We start from the raw sequence: 26107 nt of genomic DNA, 5'->3' as shown, positions 1-26107 counted from the left end.
ATAGTTCACATTTATTAAAACATAAGGCTACCTTTCTTTCTACTTGTATATCCCGTACGCTGTTATTGTTTAATTACAAAATCTTAAATGTTAATGTATTTTATAATGTCTTTTTACCATTGTAAAGTAGTTTTGAGATAGAGAAATTAATTTAAATTTAAGATTAATATAATATCAATAACGAAATAGGGTATAAAATACTTCAGTTATTCTAATAGTACCATATCAAAGTAAAATGAGTCGTTTCATCAATATAAATAAATCGTAATTTGCCGATACATTAATCCGAAACGTTTTGGTTTTAATCCATTGAGTACATTGAACACTTGTGATTTTTAAAAACCAGTTTGTTTCTTTTTTGTTAACAATAACAACTAGTGCATGCAGGCAATTTTCCTGGAAACAGCTCAATTAAATACAGATGTATCATATACGAAAGCTGTTCGGAAATTTATGAGACATTAACTCTTGCTCCCTCGGGAAAAAATAAATCATTGAATTTATAAAAGTAAATCAAGACCTTTTATTAACTTGATGATTCTAATGTTAATGATATCATTTGTTTATTCATGGAATGCTGACAAAGCATACATCTATTGGCCAGGAACAACTCATAACTCATCGAAAAGTCATTATCGTTTCTCCGTGCTCTTATGTTTATTAGAAGATATAAATAAAAAATATCAGTTTGGCAACTAAAACTATTCACATGTACTTTTTATTCGACACAACCGAAAAACATGAATCATTTTTCATCCTTTCTCTTTATTTGAAAATGGCAACAGTCACACATTCTCTCCATTCTTGATTTTTTTTTGGAGAAAATAAAATCAAGTTATAATTACTCACCAACAGTCAACCTACTGTGAAAGTTCTCTTACATTCGTTATGTATTTATCTTAGAACTGTTGATATTAGTGTCAAAAGTACTTGATATTTAGTCCCTTTGTTTTAATTCATGTTAAACAATCAGTGAATAAACCCTATTAACTGAAGTTTTTGACCCCTTTTCATCGAATAGTTTTTGTTTAAACAATTTCTTGGCCAGAAAAAGTCTCATTTAGAGATTCCATCCGATTTGCTGAATTTTGCTGCGCCGCCTTGATGTTAAAATTTAATAAAATAAAATGCAAATTTTCACTAAAATTCGTCATTTTGAAAGGGAAATATTTGTGTTGTCTCAATGATTACCAAACAACCTCCTAACGCAACATCTTTAATATTATTAATATTAATCAAAGTACAGAACAGACATACTCTAACAACTTGAGCATTGATTCAATCAAATAACATCGTCAATATACCGTATAAACCCAGGATGAAAACCTAGAATGAAATAAGGATTTGATTGGCTTAAAAAGTAATCAATTTATCGAGTTTATTAATTTAAAAAGGTACAAATATACATTTGATCAACAGATAGATTCAGTGTGTTTAACGATAGGCAATGGTGATGGGGTGCCTTGATGTTACTATACTGGTGATAGCGGCGTTAGTTTGTAGAGGGGAGGAATCACAGCCCCTTCCCGCATACCCCAAAGGAGCTTGTGAGTACTGCAACACTGAAATCAGTTGTTTTCTCTTTTACTTGTTATGTATCAATGAGACCATTCATTGCTTGTACATGCATGGTACCGAAATCTTCTTTAACATGTTGCATGTAGTATTTTAACAATTAGAATTACATGTATAGGCGATCTTTCTTTATTTCTAATTTATTTTGAAAGTATTAAAGATTCATACTTAAACGGCATCTTGTTAGTTTTTGCGGGGATAATTATTAAAATGTATTTCTTAAATGTGTTGGAGATATCTTAGTTCCTCGGCAATTTAGAAAATTAATGTACCTATAGACAACAAAACAATTGTTGTTTCATTGGATACATTTATCTAATTTATCATGTAAAAAAAGTTTTTTGTTTGCAAATCTTCTTTGCGTACTGATCTTTATGGAAAACGACATCAAATAGCATCAATATAATATATTTTGTAATTTGAATCGAAACATGTATCATGATTGCAATAATTAAACAATAAAATGCTTTCTTTTGTGATTCATGCGGGATATAAAGGTGGTGACATTGCAGAAAAAAATACAGAACCTGCATAAGCGGTTATGCAATTGTTCTCTGCAATGATCGCTACCTTCATAACCCGCATGAATCGACAAAGAAAGCAAACAATTGTTTATATCTACATTTTTCTTTTGACAAATTAATAACTTGATATCAAAAAGTGAGTAAAATTAACTGAATTACTGTTAATGTACATCGGTACGTTTGCTAAAGGGACAGCCAAATCGTCCTCTACGTGAAGCCGAGTTTGATGTCATCATTATTATTTCGTGCAGTTTCGTGTGAATTTTCCGAGGTTGTTGAAGGTTTCGACCAATTGATAAACGAGGCGTGTAGATCTCAGTCCTGCCAGTTTCAATAGAGCTACAAATTTACAATCAATTTCTGTAAGAATCATATTTGGTGAATGTAAATATTTTACATTGAACGTATAATTCCAGACAAAAATAAACATGTATGGACATGTATGTAGATTAACAAATAGAATGTATTTTATGTATAAATCATATAAAATCATATATAAACACCTTAATGTGATATTTCATCCTGACTTTCCAATTTGTATTTTTTTTGTTATTGTGAAATCAATAGTAACACAAAAAAGTAGTAACTTAATTTCAGTTGAGGAACCGGAAGTCTTTGAACCGGAAGACAGGTTCTGTCCAGAAAACGGAATAGCCACGTTTGTTGACAGTCCTCCAGTAGACTCCCTGAGCTGTGTTCCCGCCCCTGGGCCTGTTCAATGCTCTCTACAAGGTACGTCTACAGTTTCTTTAACAGTTTAAAGTTTTTGCAGTATGATTCGATTTGTAACTAGTATTTCATTTGCTTCTTTTGAAGATAATTTTTGCAAACAATACTTTTAAAGCGTTTGAATCTTCTCTTGTTTGTGTCAATCAGATTTAATCGCCTTTATTGTGGCAATTTTTGTGTTTTGTGCATTTTTGTATAAATTCCGGAATTTTAGATGGGTTACATATAAGAGCATGCTGGCCATATTATTCTTTTGTCCATAGAAATGGTATCAGGGAGGAAACCTAAGGGATTCATCTGTAAAAACAAAGGCTACCTTAGTGGATGGACAAAGGTTCCACAGGAAGGACCTTTCAACGTTAAATGCTGTTCTTGTGAGATTAGTTTGATTTTATCTCGATATTATTGTATGCTGATATCATTACACAAACGAGCTAGCAAAGATGTTTCACACATTGCGGTTGAATGATATGTGAATTGAAGTCCTTTACTCCTTTTTTTAACTTTTCATTGTCGAAACCTCTGGTTATTATCCTTTTACAATATCATTGTTTATATTGAAAACTGCTCCAAGACTGTTGCAATGAAATATAAGACATTGATATCCGACAGTGTATAAAACATTTTCGCAACTCTTATCTTTCGTATATTTCAACTTTAACCCCCTTTTTACCATGTTTTTGTCTTTATTTCAAGGTCATTTTAAAAAACATTATCACGATTCTCGTAGAATAGATATTTTATGTTTGATTTGTGTTGTGTTAAACTTTTATTGTTTTCTTTTGTCAACACTTCAGAAAAACATAAACATAATCAAGTTGATGTCGTCATTATTGACGCCGATTGATATACATGTTTAGTGATTTTTTTTTTTGATTTTTTTTAGCTACGGAATATTCATATTCAGAAAATAGCTGTGTGACTCACATAAGAACACCCGATTTTCCAGGAACTGGCCTTCCCTCTTGGTACTTCCCTGTAGGGGCGATACAATTAAGGTAAGCAATAATTGTTAACTCTAAAATGCTACTTTTCTTTGATAAATTGATATTACTAAATCATGCTTTGGTTAATAATTAAGTCTAAAGAATGCAATACTTTTTTGATGTTTCAAAAAAAAAACTGCCATAAAAAGTCACACAAAGTCCAAATTGTTGAAATCGTAAAACAAAATTAATATGTTCAATTTGTTAAAGCAAAAATAATCTGTTTTTAGAAGTGATAAACTTGATGTAACAGATTTAAATGAATAGTTAAGAATCTTATAAAACGCATTTTTTTTTATATTAAAGATAATAAAGTTTGTTAAATGTGAATGAACTTGATCGATCAAATTATATTATTTCTCCAATCAAAATCTCATAATTTACAAAGTCTGTGTCTCAAATTGTTCCTTTATTTGTAAATAAGGAAAGTATAATGACGCATTGTTTACAGTAAACAAAATCTATATCAAAGTATGCTACCCATGTTTTGAAAAAGATACTTTCATTCTTGTAAATAGTTACTTTCATTTACAAATTTCTCATTTTTTGTCAATTTAAAGTGATCAACAGTTTTTTTTTGTACAGCTAGAAGGTTAGATAACTCTTATATTCGAAAAAATATCTGCAAGTTAGACAAGTTTTCTGTTCTAGATTGTGTAGTCTTTTAAAAGTGCATTTTTATTTAAATTAATTGACGCATGAATTACAATCTGGTGATTGTAATAACGATACAGTTCCTTCTTATACGTTCTTGGTTTCGATCACATTGTTCACTGTTCTAAATGATGATATTTATCTGGGGTTTTTCCAATTTCTATTCAATGTAGATAAATTACACCTCAGGTAGTAGTTTAAACAAAAACGTAATAACATCATCCTTTTTTGAAAAAACCTGTAGCCGATGAATTATGCTAAATCAAAGTCATAATAATAATTTTGATGATATTTACTAATAAGTAAAGCTGAATTATTGTTATTATCTGATCTTAACGAATGCAAGTAGGAAAAAGAGATATGTTAAATGTTATACCCTAATTTAAAGGATACAATTTTAAATTTCGCAGTAAATTTCGCGGTTTTAAAACAAAATGTTGATTCAATCCTCAGACCATTAATGGAGCGATACTGCAGCGTAAATATCTTTGTCGGAATGCACTGGTATCTTATGGTTTAAACTCATTACGACATTAAATTGATGAATTTCAATCAAAAAACAATGTTTAAGAATAAAAATAAGAAAGTTAATTAAATCAAAACAAAGGCTAAGGTTAAGTTGTGCCAACAAAATTTTATCATGCAGATACTCTTGTTGCAAAACTGACATAATTTGATTCAATGTAAACAATCCAGATATCATACCTTATGACTTCATACTTTTGTGATTTTCAGTAATGGAACTGTTGGGTACTCTGTGAGATACTGTGTGTTTGTTCGACGTACCCGTTGAAGTATGGACTCAAATTTAATGAGGTTCCTCGTATATCTAAGCTCTAATTCTTTCCAGTCAATCATGATCAAAATTGTTAAAACTGTATTTTTACTTTATATCTACATCTTCTAAAAATCTGAAATAGAAAACTACAAATGCACATTATTAAATGTGAAATCTTAGTTTGTGTCACGAATATTGATGAATTTGTTGTTTTATTGCTCATAGCAAAATAAACTGTCGTTACTTCAAAATAAATACGAGTGAATTAGTTTGATTTTATGTATGGAATAGTTTGTAATGTAAGCGTTTATGATCTGTAATTATAATTACAATATTCAGTTAACAGAGATATTATATGAAACAAAATTAAGTAAATGGAGGCGAAACACAACACATTAAAAATAAATATATAACATTCTTGCATGGGATATTTGACAGGTCTTACAGTTGATAACTCGGAGAATTTGTAGCCAATAATAACATTTCACTTTTATAACGCAACCTTCGCCAGTGAGTCAGATAATCACACAGATATGATTATTTTTTTTGTATCTTATTAATAATGATAATATCATTATTATTAATCAATATCAGAATTCCGGGGAGTTCTTTGGCAAAGTATTATATTGTTGGAATGTCTACATCGTTCAACCACGTGCCTTAAACATATCTCGGGATATAAAGTTTAAGCTAACAAACTGCTTTAAAGAGACAGTACAGCTGAAAGCACTTGTGTGAATAACTTTCGTTTTACCCATTGTATCGTTAGGAAATAAGAAATAATGTTGATTATATCAGTTGAAATACATAATAATCCCTTTCACAGACCTAATTGATGTAATTATGAGCTTCCGGAAATTAAAGGGTCGTACGAACCGAAATAATCTTATACAGATTATTTGTACCTCGTGAATTTTGATTGACAGTAATCGACACGTGCTGAAAACTACAAGATCTTGGCAAACGGGGTAAAAGGAACTTTCTAAACGGAACACATCTTTTTCTCGATAATTTATTAATGGTTTTCCAATTTCGGATTATTTTAAAATGAAAACAGACATAAATATATCAAATAACCCCTCAAGGGGCCTCACTCATAAAAATGAATTTTGGTTATAGCAACTCCCATGATAAACAAGCTAAATACATGCTAAAGGCCCTGTCACACCAAGCTGCGACCTCCACGGCGTGTTCACGGCGTTGTAAAATTCATAGAATCGCCGTAGGATCGCAAATAAAATAAAGAAAAAGTGTACAGTTAATTTGAAAATTTTACATGTGGGCATGTCACGGCGTCCTGGCGGCGACCGAGGCGTTCTTACGGAGCTCCCACGGCGTGTAACTGCGTTTCCACGGAGTTCTACTTGGCGATTAACTGCGCTCTCGCTGAGTGTCCGCTAAGCGCTCACGACGTGCTAGGAGTTTTTACCGCGCGCCAACGGCGTACGTGCTCTGCGCACTGACTGCGTGCACAAGACGTTCTTTACTTCTTGGTAGATTAATATTAATTTGTACAATCGTATGGGAAACAAACAAGAATTTACAACTATAGTAAATAAACTAGAGCAAAGCTCGTTGCAAAGCAACGAGTGGGTCTTCCGTTACTGTCGGAAGTAAAGCTGGAAGTTCCTGTAAGAAGAGCTCTTGAACCAATAACAAGAGTACTTAAAATAAAAAAATGAAAAATCGAATTATTCCTGGTCCGTTGGAAACGGAAGACCCTAATTAATGCCGTTTGTATAAACCAGCATACTTTCTGCAGTGACTTTATGCGTGTTGTACGCGCAAAGACTTTCGTTAACTTGTCAAATGAAAACAGGTACATGTTAACATGTAAAGCTTTTTACACTCATACAACACAGATCACATACAAAATAACATTGTAACGACCTCTATGAGATCCCAACAAACAACTTTTCCAGCGACAGCCATATCAAAATCCTAACCGTTTTTGAGTTATTAAGCAAACTTTTTTAGGGGCCATTGGCCCTTAATTTAAAGGGGCAGTACTTTTTTATTGATGTCAAATGAAAGCCCTCTATATTTTGCACAACTTTTATTCTACATGTCTTAACAAAATATTTATTCGTTTAAAAGATATAAAGGATAATATGTCTAAATTTTCGCACTTTTTTGAATCCTGTTTTTTGATCCCCTACCTTTTCCTAAATAAAAAACGTAATCTAAAAACAAAAACAGATGTGCACAACTACAACGTCTCTGTTATTCAAATTCGTTGGATTCCCATTCCCTGCTATCATAGTCTCGGAGCCTTTGTCTGGAAACAAAAGGCCCTAAAAAATTTTTAAAAGGGGAATAACTCTTTAACGGAAAGGGAATTCTAAATTTTATGAATTGCTTCAGATAGTGTTTTGTAAAGTACATTAGCCCTGAAAATTTGAGCAAAAACCGTTCAGAAATAAGCAAGATATGAAGCCTCAAAGTTCGCGTCTAGGAAGAAAAAAAAAAAAAAGAAAAATAATCTTTCCCGCACAATAATAGAAAGGTCTTCCGTTGGAAACGGAAGACCTTAATGATTAAAAAATTGTTTTGATTTTATGAAAAGGTACATTGTAATTGAAACATAACTACTTCTAACCAATTTGTGAAGGACTAGGACAAAACTCTTAGTAGCCAGGTCTTAAAAAAAGATCCGTTATTAGTTGTTAGAAAACTTAGAAAAGATGTGAAAACTTCAGAACGGCATGAATTCCATCTACGTCCATTGAAAGGTTTTGGAATATAAGCAAATGCTACTTTTTACATAGTCATGTACATTCAGTTGAATAATTATATTATCACTTGCTATTGTACAACAGCCATTGTTCAATTTTTCGTGGTCTTGATGACAACGCACTAGAAACACCGTTGGAGCGAGGTATAAACGCAGAAGAAACGTCACGAGAGCACAATGAACGCAGTAACAGCTCTTAGGGGTCGCTGTGTAAATGCAACCAAATAAAAACCAACTTGTCCAAACGCTGTGGATGCGCAGTGAGAGCACAGTGAGATCGCGATAGAGACGCAGTTAGATTCCAAAAGACCCCATGAGGTCTCCGTGCAAGCGCAATTGACTTATCACTGCGTCTACACTGCGATTAGCTGCGTTTCTTGAGCGCGCCGACGGAGCTCTCGTGGCGCTGTTGGAGATCTTACGACGCTGTCACGGCGACCTCACTACGCTTCTACAGCGTGTTTATCAGAACGCAGAGCCACTGCGCGTACTTCGTGCATGTTCAAAGTGTGCGCCGTCGCATGGAGTTCTAATATGTTAAAGGCGATCCAACTGCGACGGACGAAGATGCCGTTGTGTTGTTACGACGCTGTAGGATACTCTACCGCGTTTACCTTGGCGTTTTATATTATTTAAGGACGCAGCGGGATCGCCGTAAAACCCCTGTCACACTGGAGCCGCGTCCTCACGGCGATCCCGCTGAGTTCTTTTATTTTAAAAAGATGCACCGTACTGTCTCTTTAAATTGATAATCTGAGAGGATTCTTGTCTTATTTCTGATTTTTCAAAATAGTTGTAGCATATTCAAATATATGTCCAATATTTTGCAATATATTAAATTTAAAACATTCATATTTTATTCATTCCTAACTGAAAATAGCTAACCTAAATTTAAGTAGAACGGTGGCGTTGAAAAATATAAACAACTAGGTCCCCAACTTTCTGTGTTATTATTGAAGTCACAAAGGAAATAAGATAAGTAATGGAAATTCTTGAAGAAATACCACAATAAGGAGTAAATGTATAATTTTAAATAATTTATACATAATATGTATTCTAAAAGTCCAATCTAGACGTTGCAAAAGTCGTTTCTTTGCAGGGTCAACCCAAAGGTCAAAAGGGAAAAACCCAACTTTTTGCTTCTTAAGGCTACCTAACATTTGGGCGTCCTGTTATAAAATCTCTGTTAAATTAATTTATTCCTTAAATGTGTGGGTTGTATTATACTGGGACAATTAAAATACACAACGGAAACGGAATTTTATTGTCAAATAACAAAGTTACAAACTCTAAACTACAAAGGCTACACTTAAAAACCTACGGGGTTTTCCCCAAAGATGGCGGCCAAGGGATCTAACTTTTGTAAAGTGTTAATTTGTCTATTGTCAATGTACATACATGAGCATAGACATGTACATCTTTGTTTAGATTTGTACGTTCACGGTAAATTATTGCCATCATGATACATGTGGGTTTTTTTCTTCAAATTATCAAATCAACTATTTTGATGCTATTAGAACTCAGTTTTAAGAGAGATCTGTACACAATAAAATTTTTGCAAAGAAACAATTTGTTTTTTTTTTGGTTTTTTTTTTGCACATGATAAAAAAAAGTATAACCAGTAAAATAACGAAATTGATTTGTTGTCTATATGAACGTCTACTTTTGGATGTGTTGGTTAACCAGCATTTTTTTTTCCCGATTACGACAAAGAGCATACAGCGGGTTTGAGCGGTCAGCAGAGGATGCTCACTCCTCCTAGGCAACTGATCCTCTATGTTTTTGGAGGTCCGTGTTGCTTTGCTTTGAATTTGTATTCCGTTTTATGGATTTTTGAGATGGCTGATGGTTTGTTACTGTCATTTTTTCATCCAATTAACAAATTAGAATTACATTTAAGTACTTCCTCTGTATACTGCAAAATCTACAAGACAACATTTGAGTATGAATCTTTTATACTTAAAAAATAAATAAAAAAGAAGAAGAAAGACTCTAATTGTGTGTTAAAATACTATATGTAATGTGTTAAAATAGAATTTGATACCATGCATGTACGAGCAATAAATGGTCTCATTGGTACATAAATACAAAAAGTAATCTGGAGAGGGACTGTGACTCCCCTTTACAAACACCACTATCACCAGTATAACAGGATAAATCAATTCGCCAAACAGAATGGAACAGAACGACTGACGAACCGCGACAAAGACTAATGTAACCACTCCCAGTTTTACTAGTAGACAGGGGATTAAATAAAAATTGTTAAAATGTATAGTATAATCAATTAATTATAAAATTAATATATTTTCCTCTCCCAAGAATTCCTCTTTATATTGTTTTTGTTACTTTCTACATTGATCCTGTATTCTCGTGTTCAGGAGAGAGAGAGAGAGAGAGAGAGAGAGAGAGAGAGAGAGAGAGAGAGAGAGAGAAAGTGAGAGAGAGTAACTTGTAACTTAATATGTATTCCGGTGTTCACTGTACCGACTTATAAATATTTTTTTTTTGAATTTTTCACTTTCACAACATATATATGTACATACATGACATATCTTGAACATATGTTTATATAATCATCTTGAAAAGCGTCTATGTATAATATTATTCTATATTATATAGTTCTTATGTAGTGAAAGTAAATTTTTGAGAGAGAGAGAGAGAGAGAGAGAGAGAGAGAGGGTAAATAAAGTGGAGAGAGAGAGAGAGAGAGGAAAAGGATTGGGGCATTGTTCACATATGGATATAAAATGTAAACCATACTTATGTGATAGATCCCTGTTCTACAGGGATACTTAAGAAAGGAAAAAAGGATAAAACACAAAAAAGGACATCACAGTTCAAAACAAGATTGAGATGAGACACAATAGAGAGGCAATTTAACTATATATAATGCAGTGTTACAGCTTATCACATATTTTTTGCCAATTGCTTTCATACTCCTTATATCTACAATTTTTCATTAGCATATATTGTTCAGTTAAGAGCCTTTCTATTATAACATTTTTTAATCCATGTATATTTGGATTTGTATTACTTTTGTATTCACAAGAAAAAAATATATTGCTTTACAATAAGAACTCACAAGTTAAAAAATCAATAAATATCTCTATTTTTATATTTTTCAAAGAGAACTGATTGTTTATCAAATGTTATAAACAAATCAAACGGTCGCAAGATCCAGTCTTGAACAGCAGACCATAATTCTTTTACAATAGTACATTCATAGAAAAAATGCACAATACTCTCTTCATCTCTTTTACAGAAAGTACATACAGGAGACTCTGCTTTTTTTATTTTGAAAAGATATTCATTTATCGGAACAATCCTACGAAGAATTTGGAACTGTAACCAATGTAGTTTTGATTCTTGTGTAGATTTAAAGGAAAGCTCAAAAATTTGGTGCCAGGTTTCGTGTGCATAGTTATGACCCTTTTTCTTTTCATTTTGGTATACATGTACATGTTTCTCTCTTTTTATCTAATAATAAGTTGTACATACGTTTTCCGCCTTTACGATTATTATTAAACAATAGGATATAATTAGGGATAACAGGTCCATATTCTTTTATTATTTGTAAGTTTGGTATGTTTAAATCTTGTGCATGCAATCTGGTCCTTACAGCAGTTCTTAAACTTGCATATTCAATAAAGTTTGTCATTGGATTTATTTGTTTCAATTTTTCAAAGCTTATAAATGTTCCATTAATATTAAGTAAATCACCAACAAAAATAAATCTTGTATTGGCAAAGCTTTTAAAATATACTGATTGATTGAACACCTCTTTCCAGAATGAATTTCCCAAAATTTTACATAAACTATATGAATAATCTGTGCCATTCCTCCATATTTCTGGGATTTTAATTTTCAAAATGGATTCTAGAAGCTTTACCCATTTTATATCAGCCTTAATAAGTCTTTTTATCCAAGTAGATTTGAGTGCAGTCATAAAATACCCATAATCAATCGTTTTGAGACCCCTATGGCAGTAATCTTGTACAATTGTACTCTTCTTTACTCTATGCACTTTACAACCCCATAAAAATTGAAAAATATCATTTTCAAAGTTTTTCAATTAATCAATGCTTGGGTTGGGTAATGTTAGAATTAAATGATTTAATTTTGGTAGTATTAATGTCTTAATGACTGTGATTCGCCCAATAGGGGTTGATTTTCCTGATTTCCATTGATTTATCAATTTTCTTATTTCTGAGAGTTTTGGTAAATAGTTTAAGTCTTCCATTTCATCTAGTGTTATTGAGAATTTAATACCTAGGAGCTCAAAAGTTAAATTGTCCCAACTCACTTTCCATCGTGAGTGGTGAAATACATCTCTTGATAATTTTTTACTACCGATCTAAACCATTTTTGTTTTTGTGAAATTTTATTTTTAAGCCTGAAACCTGTGCGAAAGAGTCTAAAAACCCTGAGGATGCCATCATATGATTGAGGTGTACCATCCATTATTATTTAGGTGTCGTCTGCGTATTCAGATATTTTGTATTCTTCCCCGTCTATGATTATGCCCTTAATATCTTTATTGTTTCTTATCAATATTCCTAAAATTTCAGCACAAAGTAAAAATAGGTATGGCGATATTGGGTCACCTTGTCTACAGCTTCTTTCTGGGTAAAAATATTCTGAAATTACACCGTTTTGAATTAAACGAGCTTTTATTCCATTATAAAAGGTTTTAATCCAATTTTTAAAGGAGGGTCCAAAATTAAAAAAAAATCTAGTGCTTTTGAGATAAAACTCCATGCGATAGTGTCAAAAGCTTTTTCAAAGTCAATTTACATTAATAGGCCTGGTATATCATTTTGTTCTGTATAGTACATGAGGTCATAAATATAAATAAGTCTTATGTTTTCCCCAATAAATCTTTCAGAAATCCAGTCTGGTCCTTGTTTATCAATTTATCTAGAACTGTTTTCATACGTTCAGCAATACTTCCCGATGATAACTTGTAAATTACATTCAATAAGGTTGTAGGGCGCCAATTTTTCAAAAACTTTTTAGGTTTTCCTGCTTTAGGAATGCACGTTATTACACCAAGTATATCAATTTCTGAAAAACTTCCTATTTCAAAGGACTGATTTATTGCTCTTGTAATGAATGAACCTAAGTCTTTCCAAAAAAATTTTAAAAAAACTCACAGGGCTAGGGCTTTTGTCATTTTTTGTTTTTTAAGGAAATTCTGTACCGCTGTATTCGTTAAAGGACCTTCAAGGATGTTTAATTCTTTATTATTAAGTTTAGGGCTATTTATTTTTTTCAACTTATCATAAAGACTATATTCATCTATGATTACTCGTTTCTTATACAGCTTTACATAAAAGGACTTTTTTTCTTTCAATATTTCTGTTTAATCAAGAATGAATGACCCATCTTCTTTTTCTGTATTTGGAATTTGTTTGTTAATAAAGTTCCGAGTCTCAAGATTAATCAAATATCTAGTAGGCTTTTCCCCCTCATCAATCCATTTAGACTTTGACCTTATACAATGACCTTTTAATCTATTTTTTCTTATGTTGAGTATCTCATCTTGTTTGTCTGAAAGTGAATTTAAAGATATTTATAAATATCTATACAAAACTGTTTCTTTAGCCCACGATAAAAAATTCACTCACCCGACCATCGGCATTCAGGTGACCTAGATATATCACCACCTTAAAATAGATAATTATGGGCAATATTTCACCACATCAATCTTCGTTTGTATAAAAAGATATGATTGATAAGCAGATGCTAATTAATTGCAGCATGCATGTATAATTACCAGTTCTCTGATTGATCGGTGCGTGTGTTAATTTTTGTATAGATTTCCAGTTTCATTGTCAGTACATAAATACCTTCGATGGAAGACGGTGCGGTTTTTTCATCACACGTTTTCAGCAAGAAATGCAGTCGGAAATGCAGAGTGATTTTTTTTTATCAATATCTTCTTCTTTTTAACTAAAAATTTGGCTGATGTTCAAAACAGGAAAGAAACATTTTTTGTAGGAATAAATGTTTTCTTTTCCGATTCATGCGCGTAAAGAAGTAGCGATATTGCAAAAACAAACTACTTAACCAGCGTCAGTGGGTTGTCATTTTTTCTGCATTGATCACTACTTTCTTTGTTTCCAATGTATGAATCATGAAGGATAACATTGTTTATATTTACATTTCTCTCGTAATAAATTTTTGAATTAATAATAGTAGAAAAAAAAATAAAATATTTAATAAAAAGATTAAGCGCTCATTTTTTGTATTTGCTCAAGTGTGTGTTGCAAAAAAAAAATCCCTTTCACCCTTTGGATTCACTGTATGAAATTTTTAAGGACTTTGAAATAATAAACTGGTAATGATTATCATTTTTCTTTGTACATATGTATATCCAAAAACATATGTTGTAAGGTGTATTTTCAGCTTATATTTTTCCTGGTCGCCCAGTTTCGGTTGGCTGATCCAAACAATTTGCAGTATTTAAAATATACATTTTTATTTGAATTTGTTTGAAAATTATCAAAAAAAAATGGTATAGATTTCCTTAATTTGTTGTTCACATAGGGGCCGCCGACGTATGTAACAGGGCCTAATGTTCATCCATGCATCTACATATACCCGATAAACCCCTCACACTTGTAATTCTCGAAGGTGAAATTGCTATTTTTCTGTATTATGGTATATATTGTATAATATAGGCAGTAAAATGCTTTATCTAGTACTAATGTTACGACAATCGCTATTGTCATAGCTCGTTTACACATGAACAGGAGAAAAGGTATTCATATACATGTATAATCATATTCCTACGCTGACTTTTATTGAATTTTAGCTTTCGTAGAAAATACTCGATTAGATTTAATGGTACCAAACCAAAGTAAACTAAGTTGATCAATCATTATGAATGAATCGTAAAAAGCGACATATTAAAACAATACACGATACATGAAAATTGGTGGGATCGCACATTTTTATTTACCTATAAAAGTTACTCTTACGTTGTAAATTACAATGCTGAATTCGATCGTATAACAAAAATATAAAATTTAAATTAGTTGATAGAGAATACTTATTTTCCTGCCATAAACGTAAATCCTCCGTTTGAAAATCAATCAAATCACTTAATATTGACAGCTTATTTTAGACTGTTGTACAAAAAATGGATGGAGGGTCAACATTTATAAATGCTCTATCATTTTAGGAAGAAAAAGATTTTACAATTTCTTAAATTAATTGATACAAGTACGAACGAACCACGAACACTGTGCCGGATAATTATGCCAATGCCAACTTCTCATTTTTGCACCCGCTTAAAATGCAGTTTTGTCAACATTCATATGTACAAAATGATAGAGCAATATCTAGAGAATATATAACATTTCGTTTCAGTGTGTCTCACTTGGTAGGCGAACCATACTTTTAAAAAATTAATTGCTATCTAACAGGAAAATAATAATAAATTCCATATGTGAAATAATTTTAAGATTCAGACAGGTAGTTTACCAAGAGGAAATTAGGATTTGGAATCGGATTTTAAAATCCTATGGGAGTTTTGGTCAAATCTTACCGGAATTTTGAATGTATAAATGATTCAGACTTTTCAGACTAGAGGTGACAAAAAATTGTTACTTAAAAAAAGAGGAACGAACGTCTTTTTAAAAAGCCTTGAAAAGAATTTATTCTAAAATGTTGTAGAATTAATTGAGTGCATTTGTTCGCGCTGTTTTCTATAAATACACTGGCCGTTTTTTTGGTTTTTTTTGGTTGCAAGTGCAGTAAGTGCTTGCAGGTCATTGACCGGGAAACAAAACATTAACTAGATATACTATATATATAGCAACAACTACAGTTAAAGTACATAATTAGCATATTTTGATAACTTAAGCATCGAATCAATCAAATGATGTCGCCAACTGATATGCTATAACATTTCCTTAGACCTTGAATAGAGTACGTTTTGATTGTTCTAAAAATTGATTAATTATTCAAGTTAATCTAATTTAAAAAATGTCTAAATTCTGATCAACAGATAAATTCAGTGTGTTCATCTGTGGACTTGAGATAACAGCTATGTGGTTCCGGGATTTAACGGTACTGGTGATAGCGGTGTTAGTTTGTAGAGGAGAGTCACAGTCTCTCACCAGATTCCCTTCCAGGAGCTTGTGAGTACAACCACATTGGCATAAAATTATTTGGCTCTGTCTGATGGGTCATTTTTATTTAGTACATGCATGTTACCAAATTCTTTAATATACTTTACGAGGCAGAGTACAGATCGAGTACACACGCTTTCGCGCAGCGTTTCATTTGTATTGTGACGTCATCTTTTTGCTTGGTTGACGCCGTGGCGTGATAGTTTCAACTGCAGACAATCAGCGAAATTTGTCGAAAATAGCTCGTTTGATGCGTAAAATTGATATTATATTGTGGAATAAACTTAAATGTCTCGGAGTATAAGCTATATTTGGGCTCGGGTCGAAAACGTGAAGAGGGTTCAGAATGCCTAGCCCTCTGTCACGTTTTTTTTACCCGCCTGAATATATCTTAATTCATATATTTCAAGACAAGAACCATGTATTTTATATTAATGACCCTTAATATGTGATAATACATGTAATACTATAAAGATCACCATTTCCGCCTTTGTCAAATAAAAAATAGCCATTATCTGACAAATCTGGGAAATTGGGCTTACAAAAAACAACTTTGATAAGACCCCTGGAGCAAAACAGGAGGTAAATGGTTTTTTTATTTGACATTTTGATGCCTTTTAGCAATAACTTTAATATGTAGAACAGAAAAAAAAAATCCCTAGGGCAGAAGTTTTAAAAAAAAATGTAAAAAAAAAAAAAAAAAAAAAAAAAATGTGCAAAATTGATACAGTACAAGCAAAATCCCTTAGGGTCCTATGTTAAAAATTAACAAACTTTGAGATGATCCCTTTACCAAACGGTGTGGTAAATGTCTTATTTTTTTATCTTAAAATAATAATTATATCAGTAGAAATTCATGTAAAAAAATTTATTCAAAAATCTAGGGCAGAACAAATTAGACCCGGCCTCGTTATATTGTTTAGTTACGAGTAATGGTTTTTGTAAGTTTTCAAATATATTTAAATCAGGTAAAGAATTTACTGACCAGTATCTTGTTTGTCGGTATTGGTATATGTATTGGATATATCAGGCAATTGTACTACATGTAAATTAATTGACATCCTGTAGAGAATAATGATTCATTTCTAGAGCGTCTGAAAATTGAATGTTCTATAGAAAAAAAATCAATACCCGTAGATTGGTTTCATTTACACAAAAGCCCATTGAGCTCATTTTCGTAGGTTAAAAAATATCTTTTTCGCGAATATGCGCAAAACTTTTGCGATATGACGCGTAACTCTCCCGATATAACGCGTTAGTTTCGCTAGTAAACGCGTTACATTCGCGAATTAACGCGAAACATTCGCAATATAACGACTAACTTTAGCGAATTTACGCGAAACCAATATATAGATATTGTAATTTCTTACAAGAACCCTTTTGAAGAAAAATGATTGAAAAGAAACACATTTTAGTTTAAAATCATGACATACTTATTATTCATTATTATATTGTCCTTGTTACGTTGATTTATGAAGACAAAGTTATCTTTTTTACATATAGATATTATTAAATCTGATAAAACTTCATAACATTTTTAGATGTTATATGCTCCAAGTAGATATTAAGTTAGAACATCATTTTTCATTTATTTTTCATTTGTTTACCGACCCCGTTTTCGAACAGGCATTCATTGATTATCTTTTTGTTTAAAATTAACATAAATTCAACCGTCAGAAACCATTAAAGTCTTAGTACTGATTTTCAAATTACATATGTGATAAATTCAGAGGACGAAATTACGCCATCTAGATTTGAACATTAGCTTAAAAATTTCAATTCACAGCTTGATTTATCTTTCTGATATTAAATTAGACGTTAATTTATGTCACAGCGATGTAACATATATTATAACGTTTTGAACAATGATATCCTTTCAATTTTAAAATAAAACCTTTAATTCGAATAAAAATTGTTATAATTGAAATATGTTGATGCATCATTTTCTATAATGCTTTAATTCGCGAAACTTTCGCGTTTATTCGCGTAAAAAAATATATGTATTACCTACGAAAATGAAGTAAATGGGCTTTTGTACATTTATTACATTGCGTGCAAGAAAAAAAACCACGCTTTTTTCTCATAGTATTTGACTTTTGAAAAAAAAATACAACAATTAATTTTCTACATTGCACGAATAAATGTATATATATATATATATATATATATATATATATATATATATATATATATATATATATATATATATATTGTGTATATATATATATATATATATATATATATATATATATATATATATATATATATATATATATATATGTGCACGTTAACAACAATAAATTCGTTCTGATATATACTAGGTTATACACGTAGAACCATATACAAAGTATCAACACATAAATATGTTATTTCCTATTAACTTTCCTCTTCGTATGTCAGTGTCATTGTGACATCAATTGTTACGCACAAAGATTGGGACTTCATTGCAGTTGCTGAACCGGAAGTTTTCCAACCGGAAGTCAAGTTTTGTCCAAGAAATGGAATGGCCACATTCGTTGACAGTCCTCCCATCGATCGCCCGAGCTGTGTCCCCGCCCCCGGGCCCGTCCTGTGCTCTCTACAGGGTACGTCTTCAGATTTCCTATGCCAACTTCTTTAAACCAAATTATGAGATTTTTTCAACGTGATTTTTTTCAAGTTTGTTTCCCTTAGCATGCTTTGCAAATGATTAAATAAACAAGTTTTGGAAAACACTTCTTGTTTTTCTTGATTAATCCTTAAGATTAGCTATTTCTTTATTTATAATTGTATTAATCCTATACTGCCATCATCTCTTGTCAAAGATATGAGGTTTTGGCAGCATGGATTTTGCAGTAAATTCTTTCGGTTTCTTTTCTCTTTTTTTTGACAGACAATTTTTTTAAAAAAAATAGTAATTTTTAGCTTGGAAATATTTTCTTGTCTTTTAAAACAGACAACCGTCTTTAATTTTCTTAGTTTTTCATTACTGCACAAATACTGAAGTTCTATATAATACTATACATGCCAATCACCGAATTCTTCTATCAACAGTCATGGTTTCGGGTATAAGACCACAGGGAACTATCTGTAGGAACAAAGGCTACCTCAGTGGGTGGACCAGAGTTCCGCCGGAGGGAGGACCATTCTATGCCAAATGCTGCTCTTGTAAGATTTTTTCGATTTTATTTTCAACATATTTCATTGCAGACTAAGCAACAACAAAGTATTTTAACATTAAAGATTGAGCTCGTGTTTGACTTTTGATTTAAGCCATTTTTTTGTTATTTTCACTGCCAATACATATGATTACTATTATGGCAATTTCATAATCTATATTTCATAGCCCTCAGAAGGAAATATTTACCGTGGGAGTTTTATTGAATCATCTTAATAGAATAACATTATTCATATTAAAAACTGATCTAAGTCAGTTGCAATAAAACACATAAATATTCACAATGACTATCCGACAATGCCCTTAAGGTCCGTTTTGTTTATAATTTTTTATGTATTTCAGTTTGACCCACTTTTTATGATGTTTACGTTATTATTGTAAGCCAATGTTATTCTCAAAATATTTGTGTGTCACATGTCCCAATTCTCATAGAACAAATATATTGTGTTTTGACATGTGTTTATTACGTTTAACTTCTTTTTTTACTCTCGTTACCATCCCAGAGAAACAAAACACAATCACGGTGATGACCTAATTGTCGAAGTCAATAGATATGTAAGTTATATTTTCCTTTCAGCAATGGAGTACACTTATTCAGAGGATAGGTGTGTTACTCGCGTTAGAACACCTGAGTTTTCCGGATCTGGCCTTCCCTCCTATTACTTCCCTGTCGGCGGTATAACACTGAGGTATGTAAGAATCGCTGTTTATAAAATAATAATTTGCTTTGAATCAAAGGCATCCAGTGGACAGTAATACATCATTCGTTCAAAAGAAAATAAAAATTACATATTGTTAAAAGTTGTTTACTAACCTTGCAACAGGTATGAGTGAAAATAAAACATGGCATGTATATTTTTTCATCAATAGCTAAACTGTAATTTTAATATAAAGCAAAATACATGTAAATTCTTATTGTAGCATTTAGAAACATCTTGTGTTTATTTTGTTTGTAATTTAATGTAAGACATTATCTTTATTGACTTTTTGTAAGTTAAGTTAAGAAACTATTTGTAAACTAAAACAAATTTACGTAGGTAACCGCATCTACAAACTACGTGTATCAAAATTTGATTTGAATTTGATTTATATACCGATATATGTTGAATTTGTTATCACTATCTTAATTCGTTTAATTAAATTGTTTAAATTATAAAAAATGTGTTCAAATTAGTAAACCCGTTCAATTTGTTATTAATGAAAGGAAGAACATCTGTCGAATTCCATAAAAAACATACGTTATTGTCATGAATTTGATGAAGGGATGTAACAACCGTTACTGATTTTAAGTTTCATGAAGCGTTGCAATTGCGACGCCTAACTCTACAACCTACATTACAGATATTTGCTTTATAAGTTTCATTAAGCGTTAAGGTTGCTGTGCATTTTATCATTAGCAGTTGCAGATATTACGTGTTAGCGCAATAATTATAGTTTAAGGCGTTGCAATTACAATGTCCATTGCTACAATGTACAATATAGATCTTTGTTTGTTTCATTTAATGTCAGAGTTGCGATGCACTTGTTACGCCTAATGAGATAGTTCTATTAATAAGTGGCTATTTATCATCAGTGGTTCGGGATGATAACTATAAATGCATTAATTCATAGTATACGGCGTTGCAAGAGCAACGCTTAATGATATCTATATCACTAAGCGGCGTTACATCATTGCAGTTTGCTACATAGCAATTTAATAAAAAAAAATTGACCAAAAGTGAATTATTTACAAATTATCTGTTTGCAAATTGTTACTTAGTTTGTAAATATGTATACTTAATAAAATACGAAAAAAAGCCTTTGCTTACGGTAAAAAAGATATTACATTGTGAAACTGAGAAAAAGTCTGTTATACATGTTTTTAAATATTTTTTATCTTGGAAATAAAGTTTTCGTTTCCATTACAAAGTTATGACATGTATATAAGTAATTTCTTTTTTCAACAACGTCAACTGGTCTTTAAAGTCTGAAAGGTTAGATAACTCTTACAAATTCTCAATCTCCAGACCAATAATGGGGCGATATGATCATTGTAAGAATACATTTGGATATTTGGGTTTAAATTCATAACGACAATTATATGATAGAAGTTCAAATATGTTGGTAACTTGCCCCAATCCTATCCTAAACTAAAAGCAATGTTTTGAAAGAAAGGAACTAAAAACTACTGAACAGGTACAGTTTAACTTGTACTCATTGAATTTTATCATAATTATGCAGATTTCCTTTTCATGTAATATTCTGATTCTCCATGCTTTACATGTTAATTATCCTTATCTTTTACATTAATATTTTGTTCTTGTATGATTTTCAGTGACAGAATTGGGTTTTCTGTGAGGTACTGTGTGTTCGTTCGACGATTTCCTTGAAGTCTGGACTCAAATTTATCTTATCTGTAATGCTCCTAGTATATCTAATATATAAGCTCCAACTTTATTCAGTCAATTATGATCATAATTGTCCGTGCCTTAATTTTACTTAATGTATACCTTTTTAAAGAGAAAGTTACAGATTTTAGTACATAATATAAATCTTAATTTAAGTTACGATCATTGATGAACTTTAGTGTGCCGATTTTACGGTTATTGCAATGTCAACTTCCTTCGTTTGGAATAAAATAAATGCACGTTCATTTGATATTATGTTTTTAATATTTTTGAAAAACAAAAAATGAAAGTTTTTATTATTTGTATTTGTAACTTCATTCAATTATATAATACAAAATCGAGTAAGTGGAGACGAATCTTTGAAAATTAAAAATCTGACTATTAATATTCAACTAATGTCTATGCAATTATTATTGTTAAATTCTTAGAACACAATTTTATTCGAACGTGCAAGGGAATTGTATACATGTGTATGTGCCGTAAAATTCAAACATAATAATTGATGTTACTATTCCGTAACTTTAATGTACCTGTACCATTCGTTTAATGCGTAAAAACTAAATACAGCTCTAAGGGAATAATTTCATTAACTTTCAATAAAGACTGATTTGGCAATGACTTAAGGACGTTGGATCCTGCGATCAAAAGTCTCTAAGTTTTTTTCTAAAGTATTTTTTAACATCTACACACATATCTAAACCAAAATTCAAAACAAAATTTTGGGGTCTATATGCTCTTTTCGGTGCCACTGTACATCTAATATGACCTTTCTGCACTGAAAGTGCAAATTGCACATAAATCGCTTTTCCCTCTATAATTTTTTATCGAAATGAACCATGGTATCAAATGCAAATTTACATTATTTAGAATTGATAAAATTAAAATTATCATAATGAAAAAGTTTGCAATTTCTTCACCTTATTGATATTTTGACCTTTTTGCACTGAAAAAATACTATTTTTATTGATAAACGATTCAACATGCAATTAAATAATTTAAAAGTCTCAGACTTTTTTTCAAATTATGACAGACTTGTCAAAAGAAACTTAAATATTCAGAAACTAAAACCAAAAGTATGTGTCTATAATGTAAATTTGAGATATGGCAAGAAATAAGATAATTTTAGAGGGAAATTGGAGTTGATTTTTTTCTTTACTTTTATGAAATATCACTTAAACATGCTAATATATGTCGATGGAAATATTGAAATGTTGTTGAAATATGTTTTTTGAAACAACACAAAGATATCCCAATGCATAAACTATCGGAAAACTCGGTCTGCACGGAAAATAAGAAAGCTAAAATTTCGGTACTCTAAAACAACTGAGTTATGAAATATGTTCATTTTCTTCTTAAAAGCCTTCCGCCACAAAATATAGTCCCTTACTACACCCTCTAAATATGGAATTTTTCCTTCACTAATTTATTCAATATAGTTTATTTGGCATTGTAAATAGGAATTTACAAGTAGAATTCATATATGACACAGAATTTCCAGACTAGAGGTGACCCAAAATGGCTACCCAAAATAAGAGGATCGAACCTCTTTAAGTATGGACATGGTATCGATTAAAAATTCATGTATATTGTGTCACCTTGCGTTTTTGTTGTTATCCCAACTCGGGCAATTCTTATAATAAGAGCCAGTGACTGCATTTCCAGCCGCCTAAATAATACTGTTACTTTACCCAAACTCGTATGATGATCAGTTGGTAAAATGCAAATGGAATAAAGAAAATTTGACTGAATATTTTGCTTCAAATCGGAGTCAGAAAACGATATTTTTATTCGCCAAAACTGCTGGTTAATACTTACAGATGGTTTTATCACCAACAGTAATGTCATCCTGAAATTTATTGGCCAATACTAACTATTGGTTTTATCTTCAATATAAAGTAATGCATAAAAAGGTACAGATCACCAGAAAAGTTAATTTGTCTGTTATTTCTTAAGTAAAATTTTGCATATTTCTATGAAATTTAGCCTTGGCATATCATCTGATAAACATTATATTATGTTCACTCTGAGATATTGAAATATTGAATATTCTAATTAGTAATTAATAATAAATTGAATGATAAGTTTTCTGAGTGCATTTGAGTAGAATGTGGTGTTTTCAAACAAGCTACAATCTGGCTTTCCTATTCTAATTGAACAATTTTATAATAGGTTACTGGTCCTTTTTCGATTTTTGCGAAAATTTCGATATCTAAAACATCCAAATTTGCTACAATGAAGGCGATTAAATAATGAATGTGACACAAAATGAAAAATTAATTACCTACTGTAACATTCTAGTGTCTCAATCCCAAACTTTGACAAAAATAGTTAACAGAGCTCAACAACCTCATCATAATGGATTCGGGTTATTTTTCAGTACATTTTGACATCAACAGGACCAACGATCAGTTATCGGTGTTCCCTGTTGTCAACTGCCAGAAAAAATCTAACAAATTAACTACGTTTTCCAAATTCCTACCAGTAAACAACATTTAATTAAAAAAATTTATGCATAATTTTGTTTTGTACCTTTGATCATTTTCATTATCAATAACACGTTTTTTAACATCTCGTATGTTCATTCAAAACCAAAACAAGGGCCACGATACGCTGAGAAGAAATTGAATCAAGTGTGATAAATCTGTTTGATAACAAAGGCAAAATGACAGAGTAAAGCTATAAGGACAATGGAAGCGACCAAATATCATAAAAAAGAGAAGAATTTTAACGTCGCGTAACGTTAACACTTGGAAGTCTAATAGATATCCAAGTATAGTTGGCTTGTTTGTAATATGGCCGCAATTTATATTCATATGTATAAGAAATGAATGAACTATTTTATCATGACCTTTAATACTCTACATACAGACAGGTATATTCCTTTGTTGTAAGTTGTACATTTGAGGTCATTGGTTGGGCAGAAAATCATTGCTTCTGCACAGATGGCCATCCAGAAAATCGTTCACTTATAAAAATTTTACATTGAATGTGCCATTGTAAAATGTGCCATTGTAATGTCTGTCATTTGGAAAATTGAAGTAGCGTTACTGGTTTCCCAAAATCCTCAAGATGAAAAAGTCGTAAATAAATGTGATGTTTTCTTTCCATAATACACTTGTTTATAATGCAGATATGTTTATTGATTGTACACTGAATTACTTCTTGGTTAAATCACAGTCTTTTGTTTTTGTAATTGTTGTATGATACCAACAAAATACTTTTAAACATCTCAGAATAAAGTTTAAAAGAAATAAAAATGATCTAACACCAGGTAATCTATCAATAAGCATAAAATGTTTTCTTTTGCGATTGTTAAAGAAGTGAAGTGGCAAAAATTCATTTCGTACATAACTTGATTTATTTAAAGTTTATTTATTTCTTGTCTTCTGTACACAGAATAATATCATTTTGTAACCAATAATAAAACATTCTATAGAAATATTTTTTATCTACACTACTTAATTTTGTATTTGTGAGAGGGTTTACTGAGATCATGCCAGCTGCCCCATTCATTTAAAGTGACATGGGAGACCTGTCGATATTAAAGTATATCAAAATTGAAATATAACAAAAGTATTTAATATCTTTAGAATAAACAAATAAAATAAACAAATAAAGTATTTTGCAAACTAATTGAACAACAGTGATAAAAATTCAGAATAAAGTTTAAAAGAAATAAAAATGATCTAACACCAGGTAATCTATCAATAAGCATAAAATGTTTTCTTTTGCGATTGTTAAAGAAGTGAAGTGGCAAAAATTCATTTCGTACATAACTTGATTTATTTAAAGTTTATTTATTTCTTGTCTTATGTACACAGAATAATATCATTTTGTAACCAATAATAAAACATTCTATAGAAATATTTTTTATCTACACTACTTAATTTTGTATTTGTGAGAGGGTTTACTGAGATCATGCCAGCTGCCCCATTCATTTAAAGTGACATGGGAGACCTGTCGATATTAAAGTATATCAAAATTGAAATATAACAAAAGTATTTAATATCTTTAGAATAAACAAATAAAATAAACAAATAAAGTATTTTGCAAACTAATTGAACAACAGTGATAAAAATTCATTACATATTACGTTTATAATTTGAAATGAACAATAGCCTTTTAGATTGTGCTATCGGGTTTTTTTTTAAATCAACGGATAACTAAGTACGTTTATATCATCCAAATTAATTGATGAAGCAAAATAGTTGTAAAAACCTTTAAGAACATTCAAAATTTTTGTATGCATGGTTAAAGTACAGAATTATCATATTCATGGGTGCATTTCAATTATCGAAGTTATGTAATTTGTTTTGATTCTGAACATAGACAATGCTGCATTGAACTGGAAATTTAATTTATCAAATTAAAACGTACGAAAAATCAGGTAATCTAGTACTTGTTATGAACTTTAATAACTTTATAGACCAGTTACTGGACAAGGG

The 26107-nt window shown here is 31.1% G+C and overlaps 1 protein-coding gene and 1 long non-coding RNA gene across 2 annotated transcripts; both read left to right on the top strand.

Moving 5' to 3' along the window:
- The first annotated feature begins 1220 nt into the window (after window positions 1-1220).
- LOC105342418 (uncharacterized) lies at window positions 1221-5427 on the top strand. The gene is made up of 5 exons (XR_002201158.3): window positions 1221-1547; window positions 2697-2831; window positions 3092-3202; window positions 3715-3826; window positions 5204-5427. It is a non-coding gene; the product is annotated as an uncharacterized lncRNA (long non-coding RNA).
- A 13122-nt stretch (window positions 5428-18549) lies between these two features.
- Window positions 18550-21892, top strand: LOC117684096 (uncharacterized). The gene is made up of 4 exons (XM_034454853.2): window positions 18550-18703; window positions 19152-19265; window positions 19853-19964; window positions 21590-21892. Exons 1-4 carry the CDS (start codon window positions 18622-18624, stop codon window positions 21642-21644), a joined length of 363 nt encoding a protein of 120 aa, XP_034310744.2. The 5' UTR covers window positions 18550-18621; the 3' UTR covers window positions 21645-21892.
- The last annotated feature ends 4215 nt before the right edge of the window (window positions 21893-26107 follow it).

This window comes from Magallana gigas, chromosome 10 (assembly GCF_963853765.1).
Source record: "Magallana gigas chromosome 10, xbMagGiga1.1, whole genome shotgun sequence".
Classification (NCBI taxonomy): domain Eukaryota; kingdom Metazoa; phylum Mollusca; class Bivalvia; order Ostreida; family Ostreidae; genus Magallana; species Magallana gigas.
This window is presented reverse-complemented; position numbering and strand designations above follow the sequence as displayed.

Coding starts and splice junctions, on each gene's coding strand:
- LOC117684096 (XM_034454853.2), top strand. CDS start 18,622: ATGGCCACATTCGTTGACAGTCCTCCCATCGATCGCCCGAGCTGTGTC. Junction 19,266..19,852: donor CTATGCCAAATGCTGCTCTT/GTAAGATTTTTT, acceptor TTTTCCTTTCAG/CAATGGAGTACACTTATTCA. Junction 19,965..21,589: donor GTCGGCGGTATAACACTGAG/GTATGTAAGAAT, acceptor TATGATTTTCAG/TGACAGAATTGGGTTTTCTG.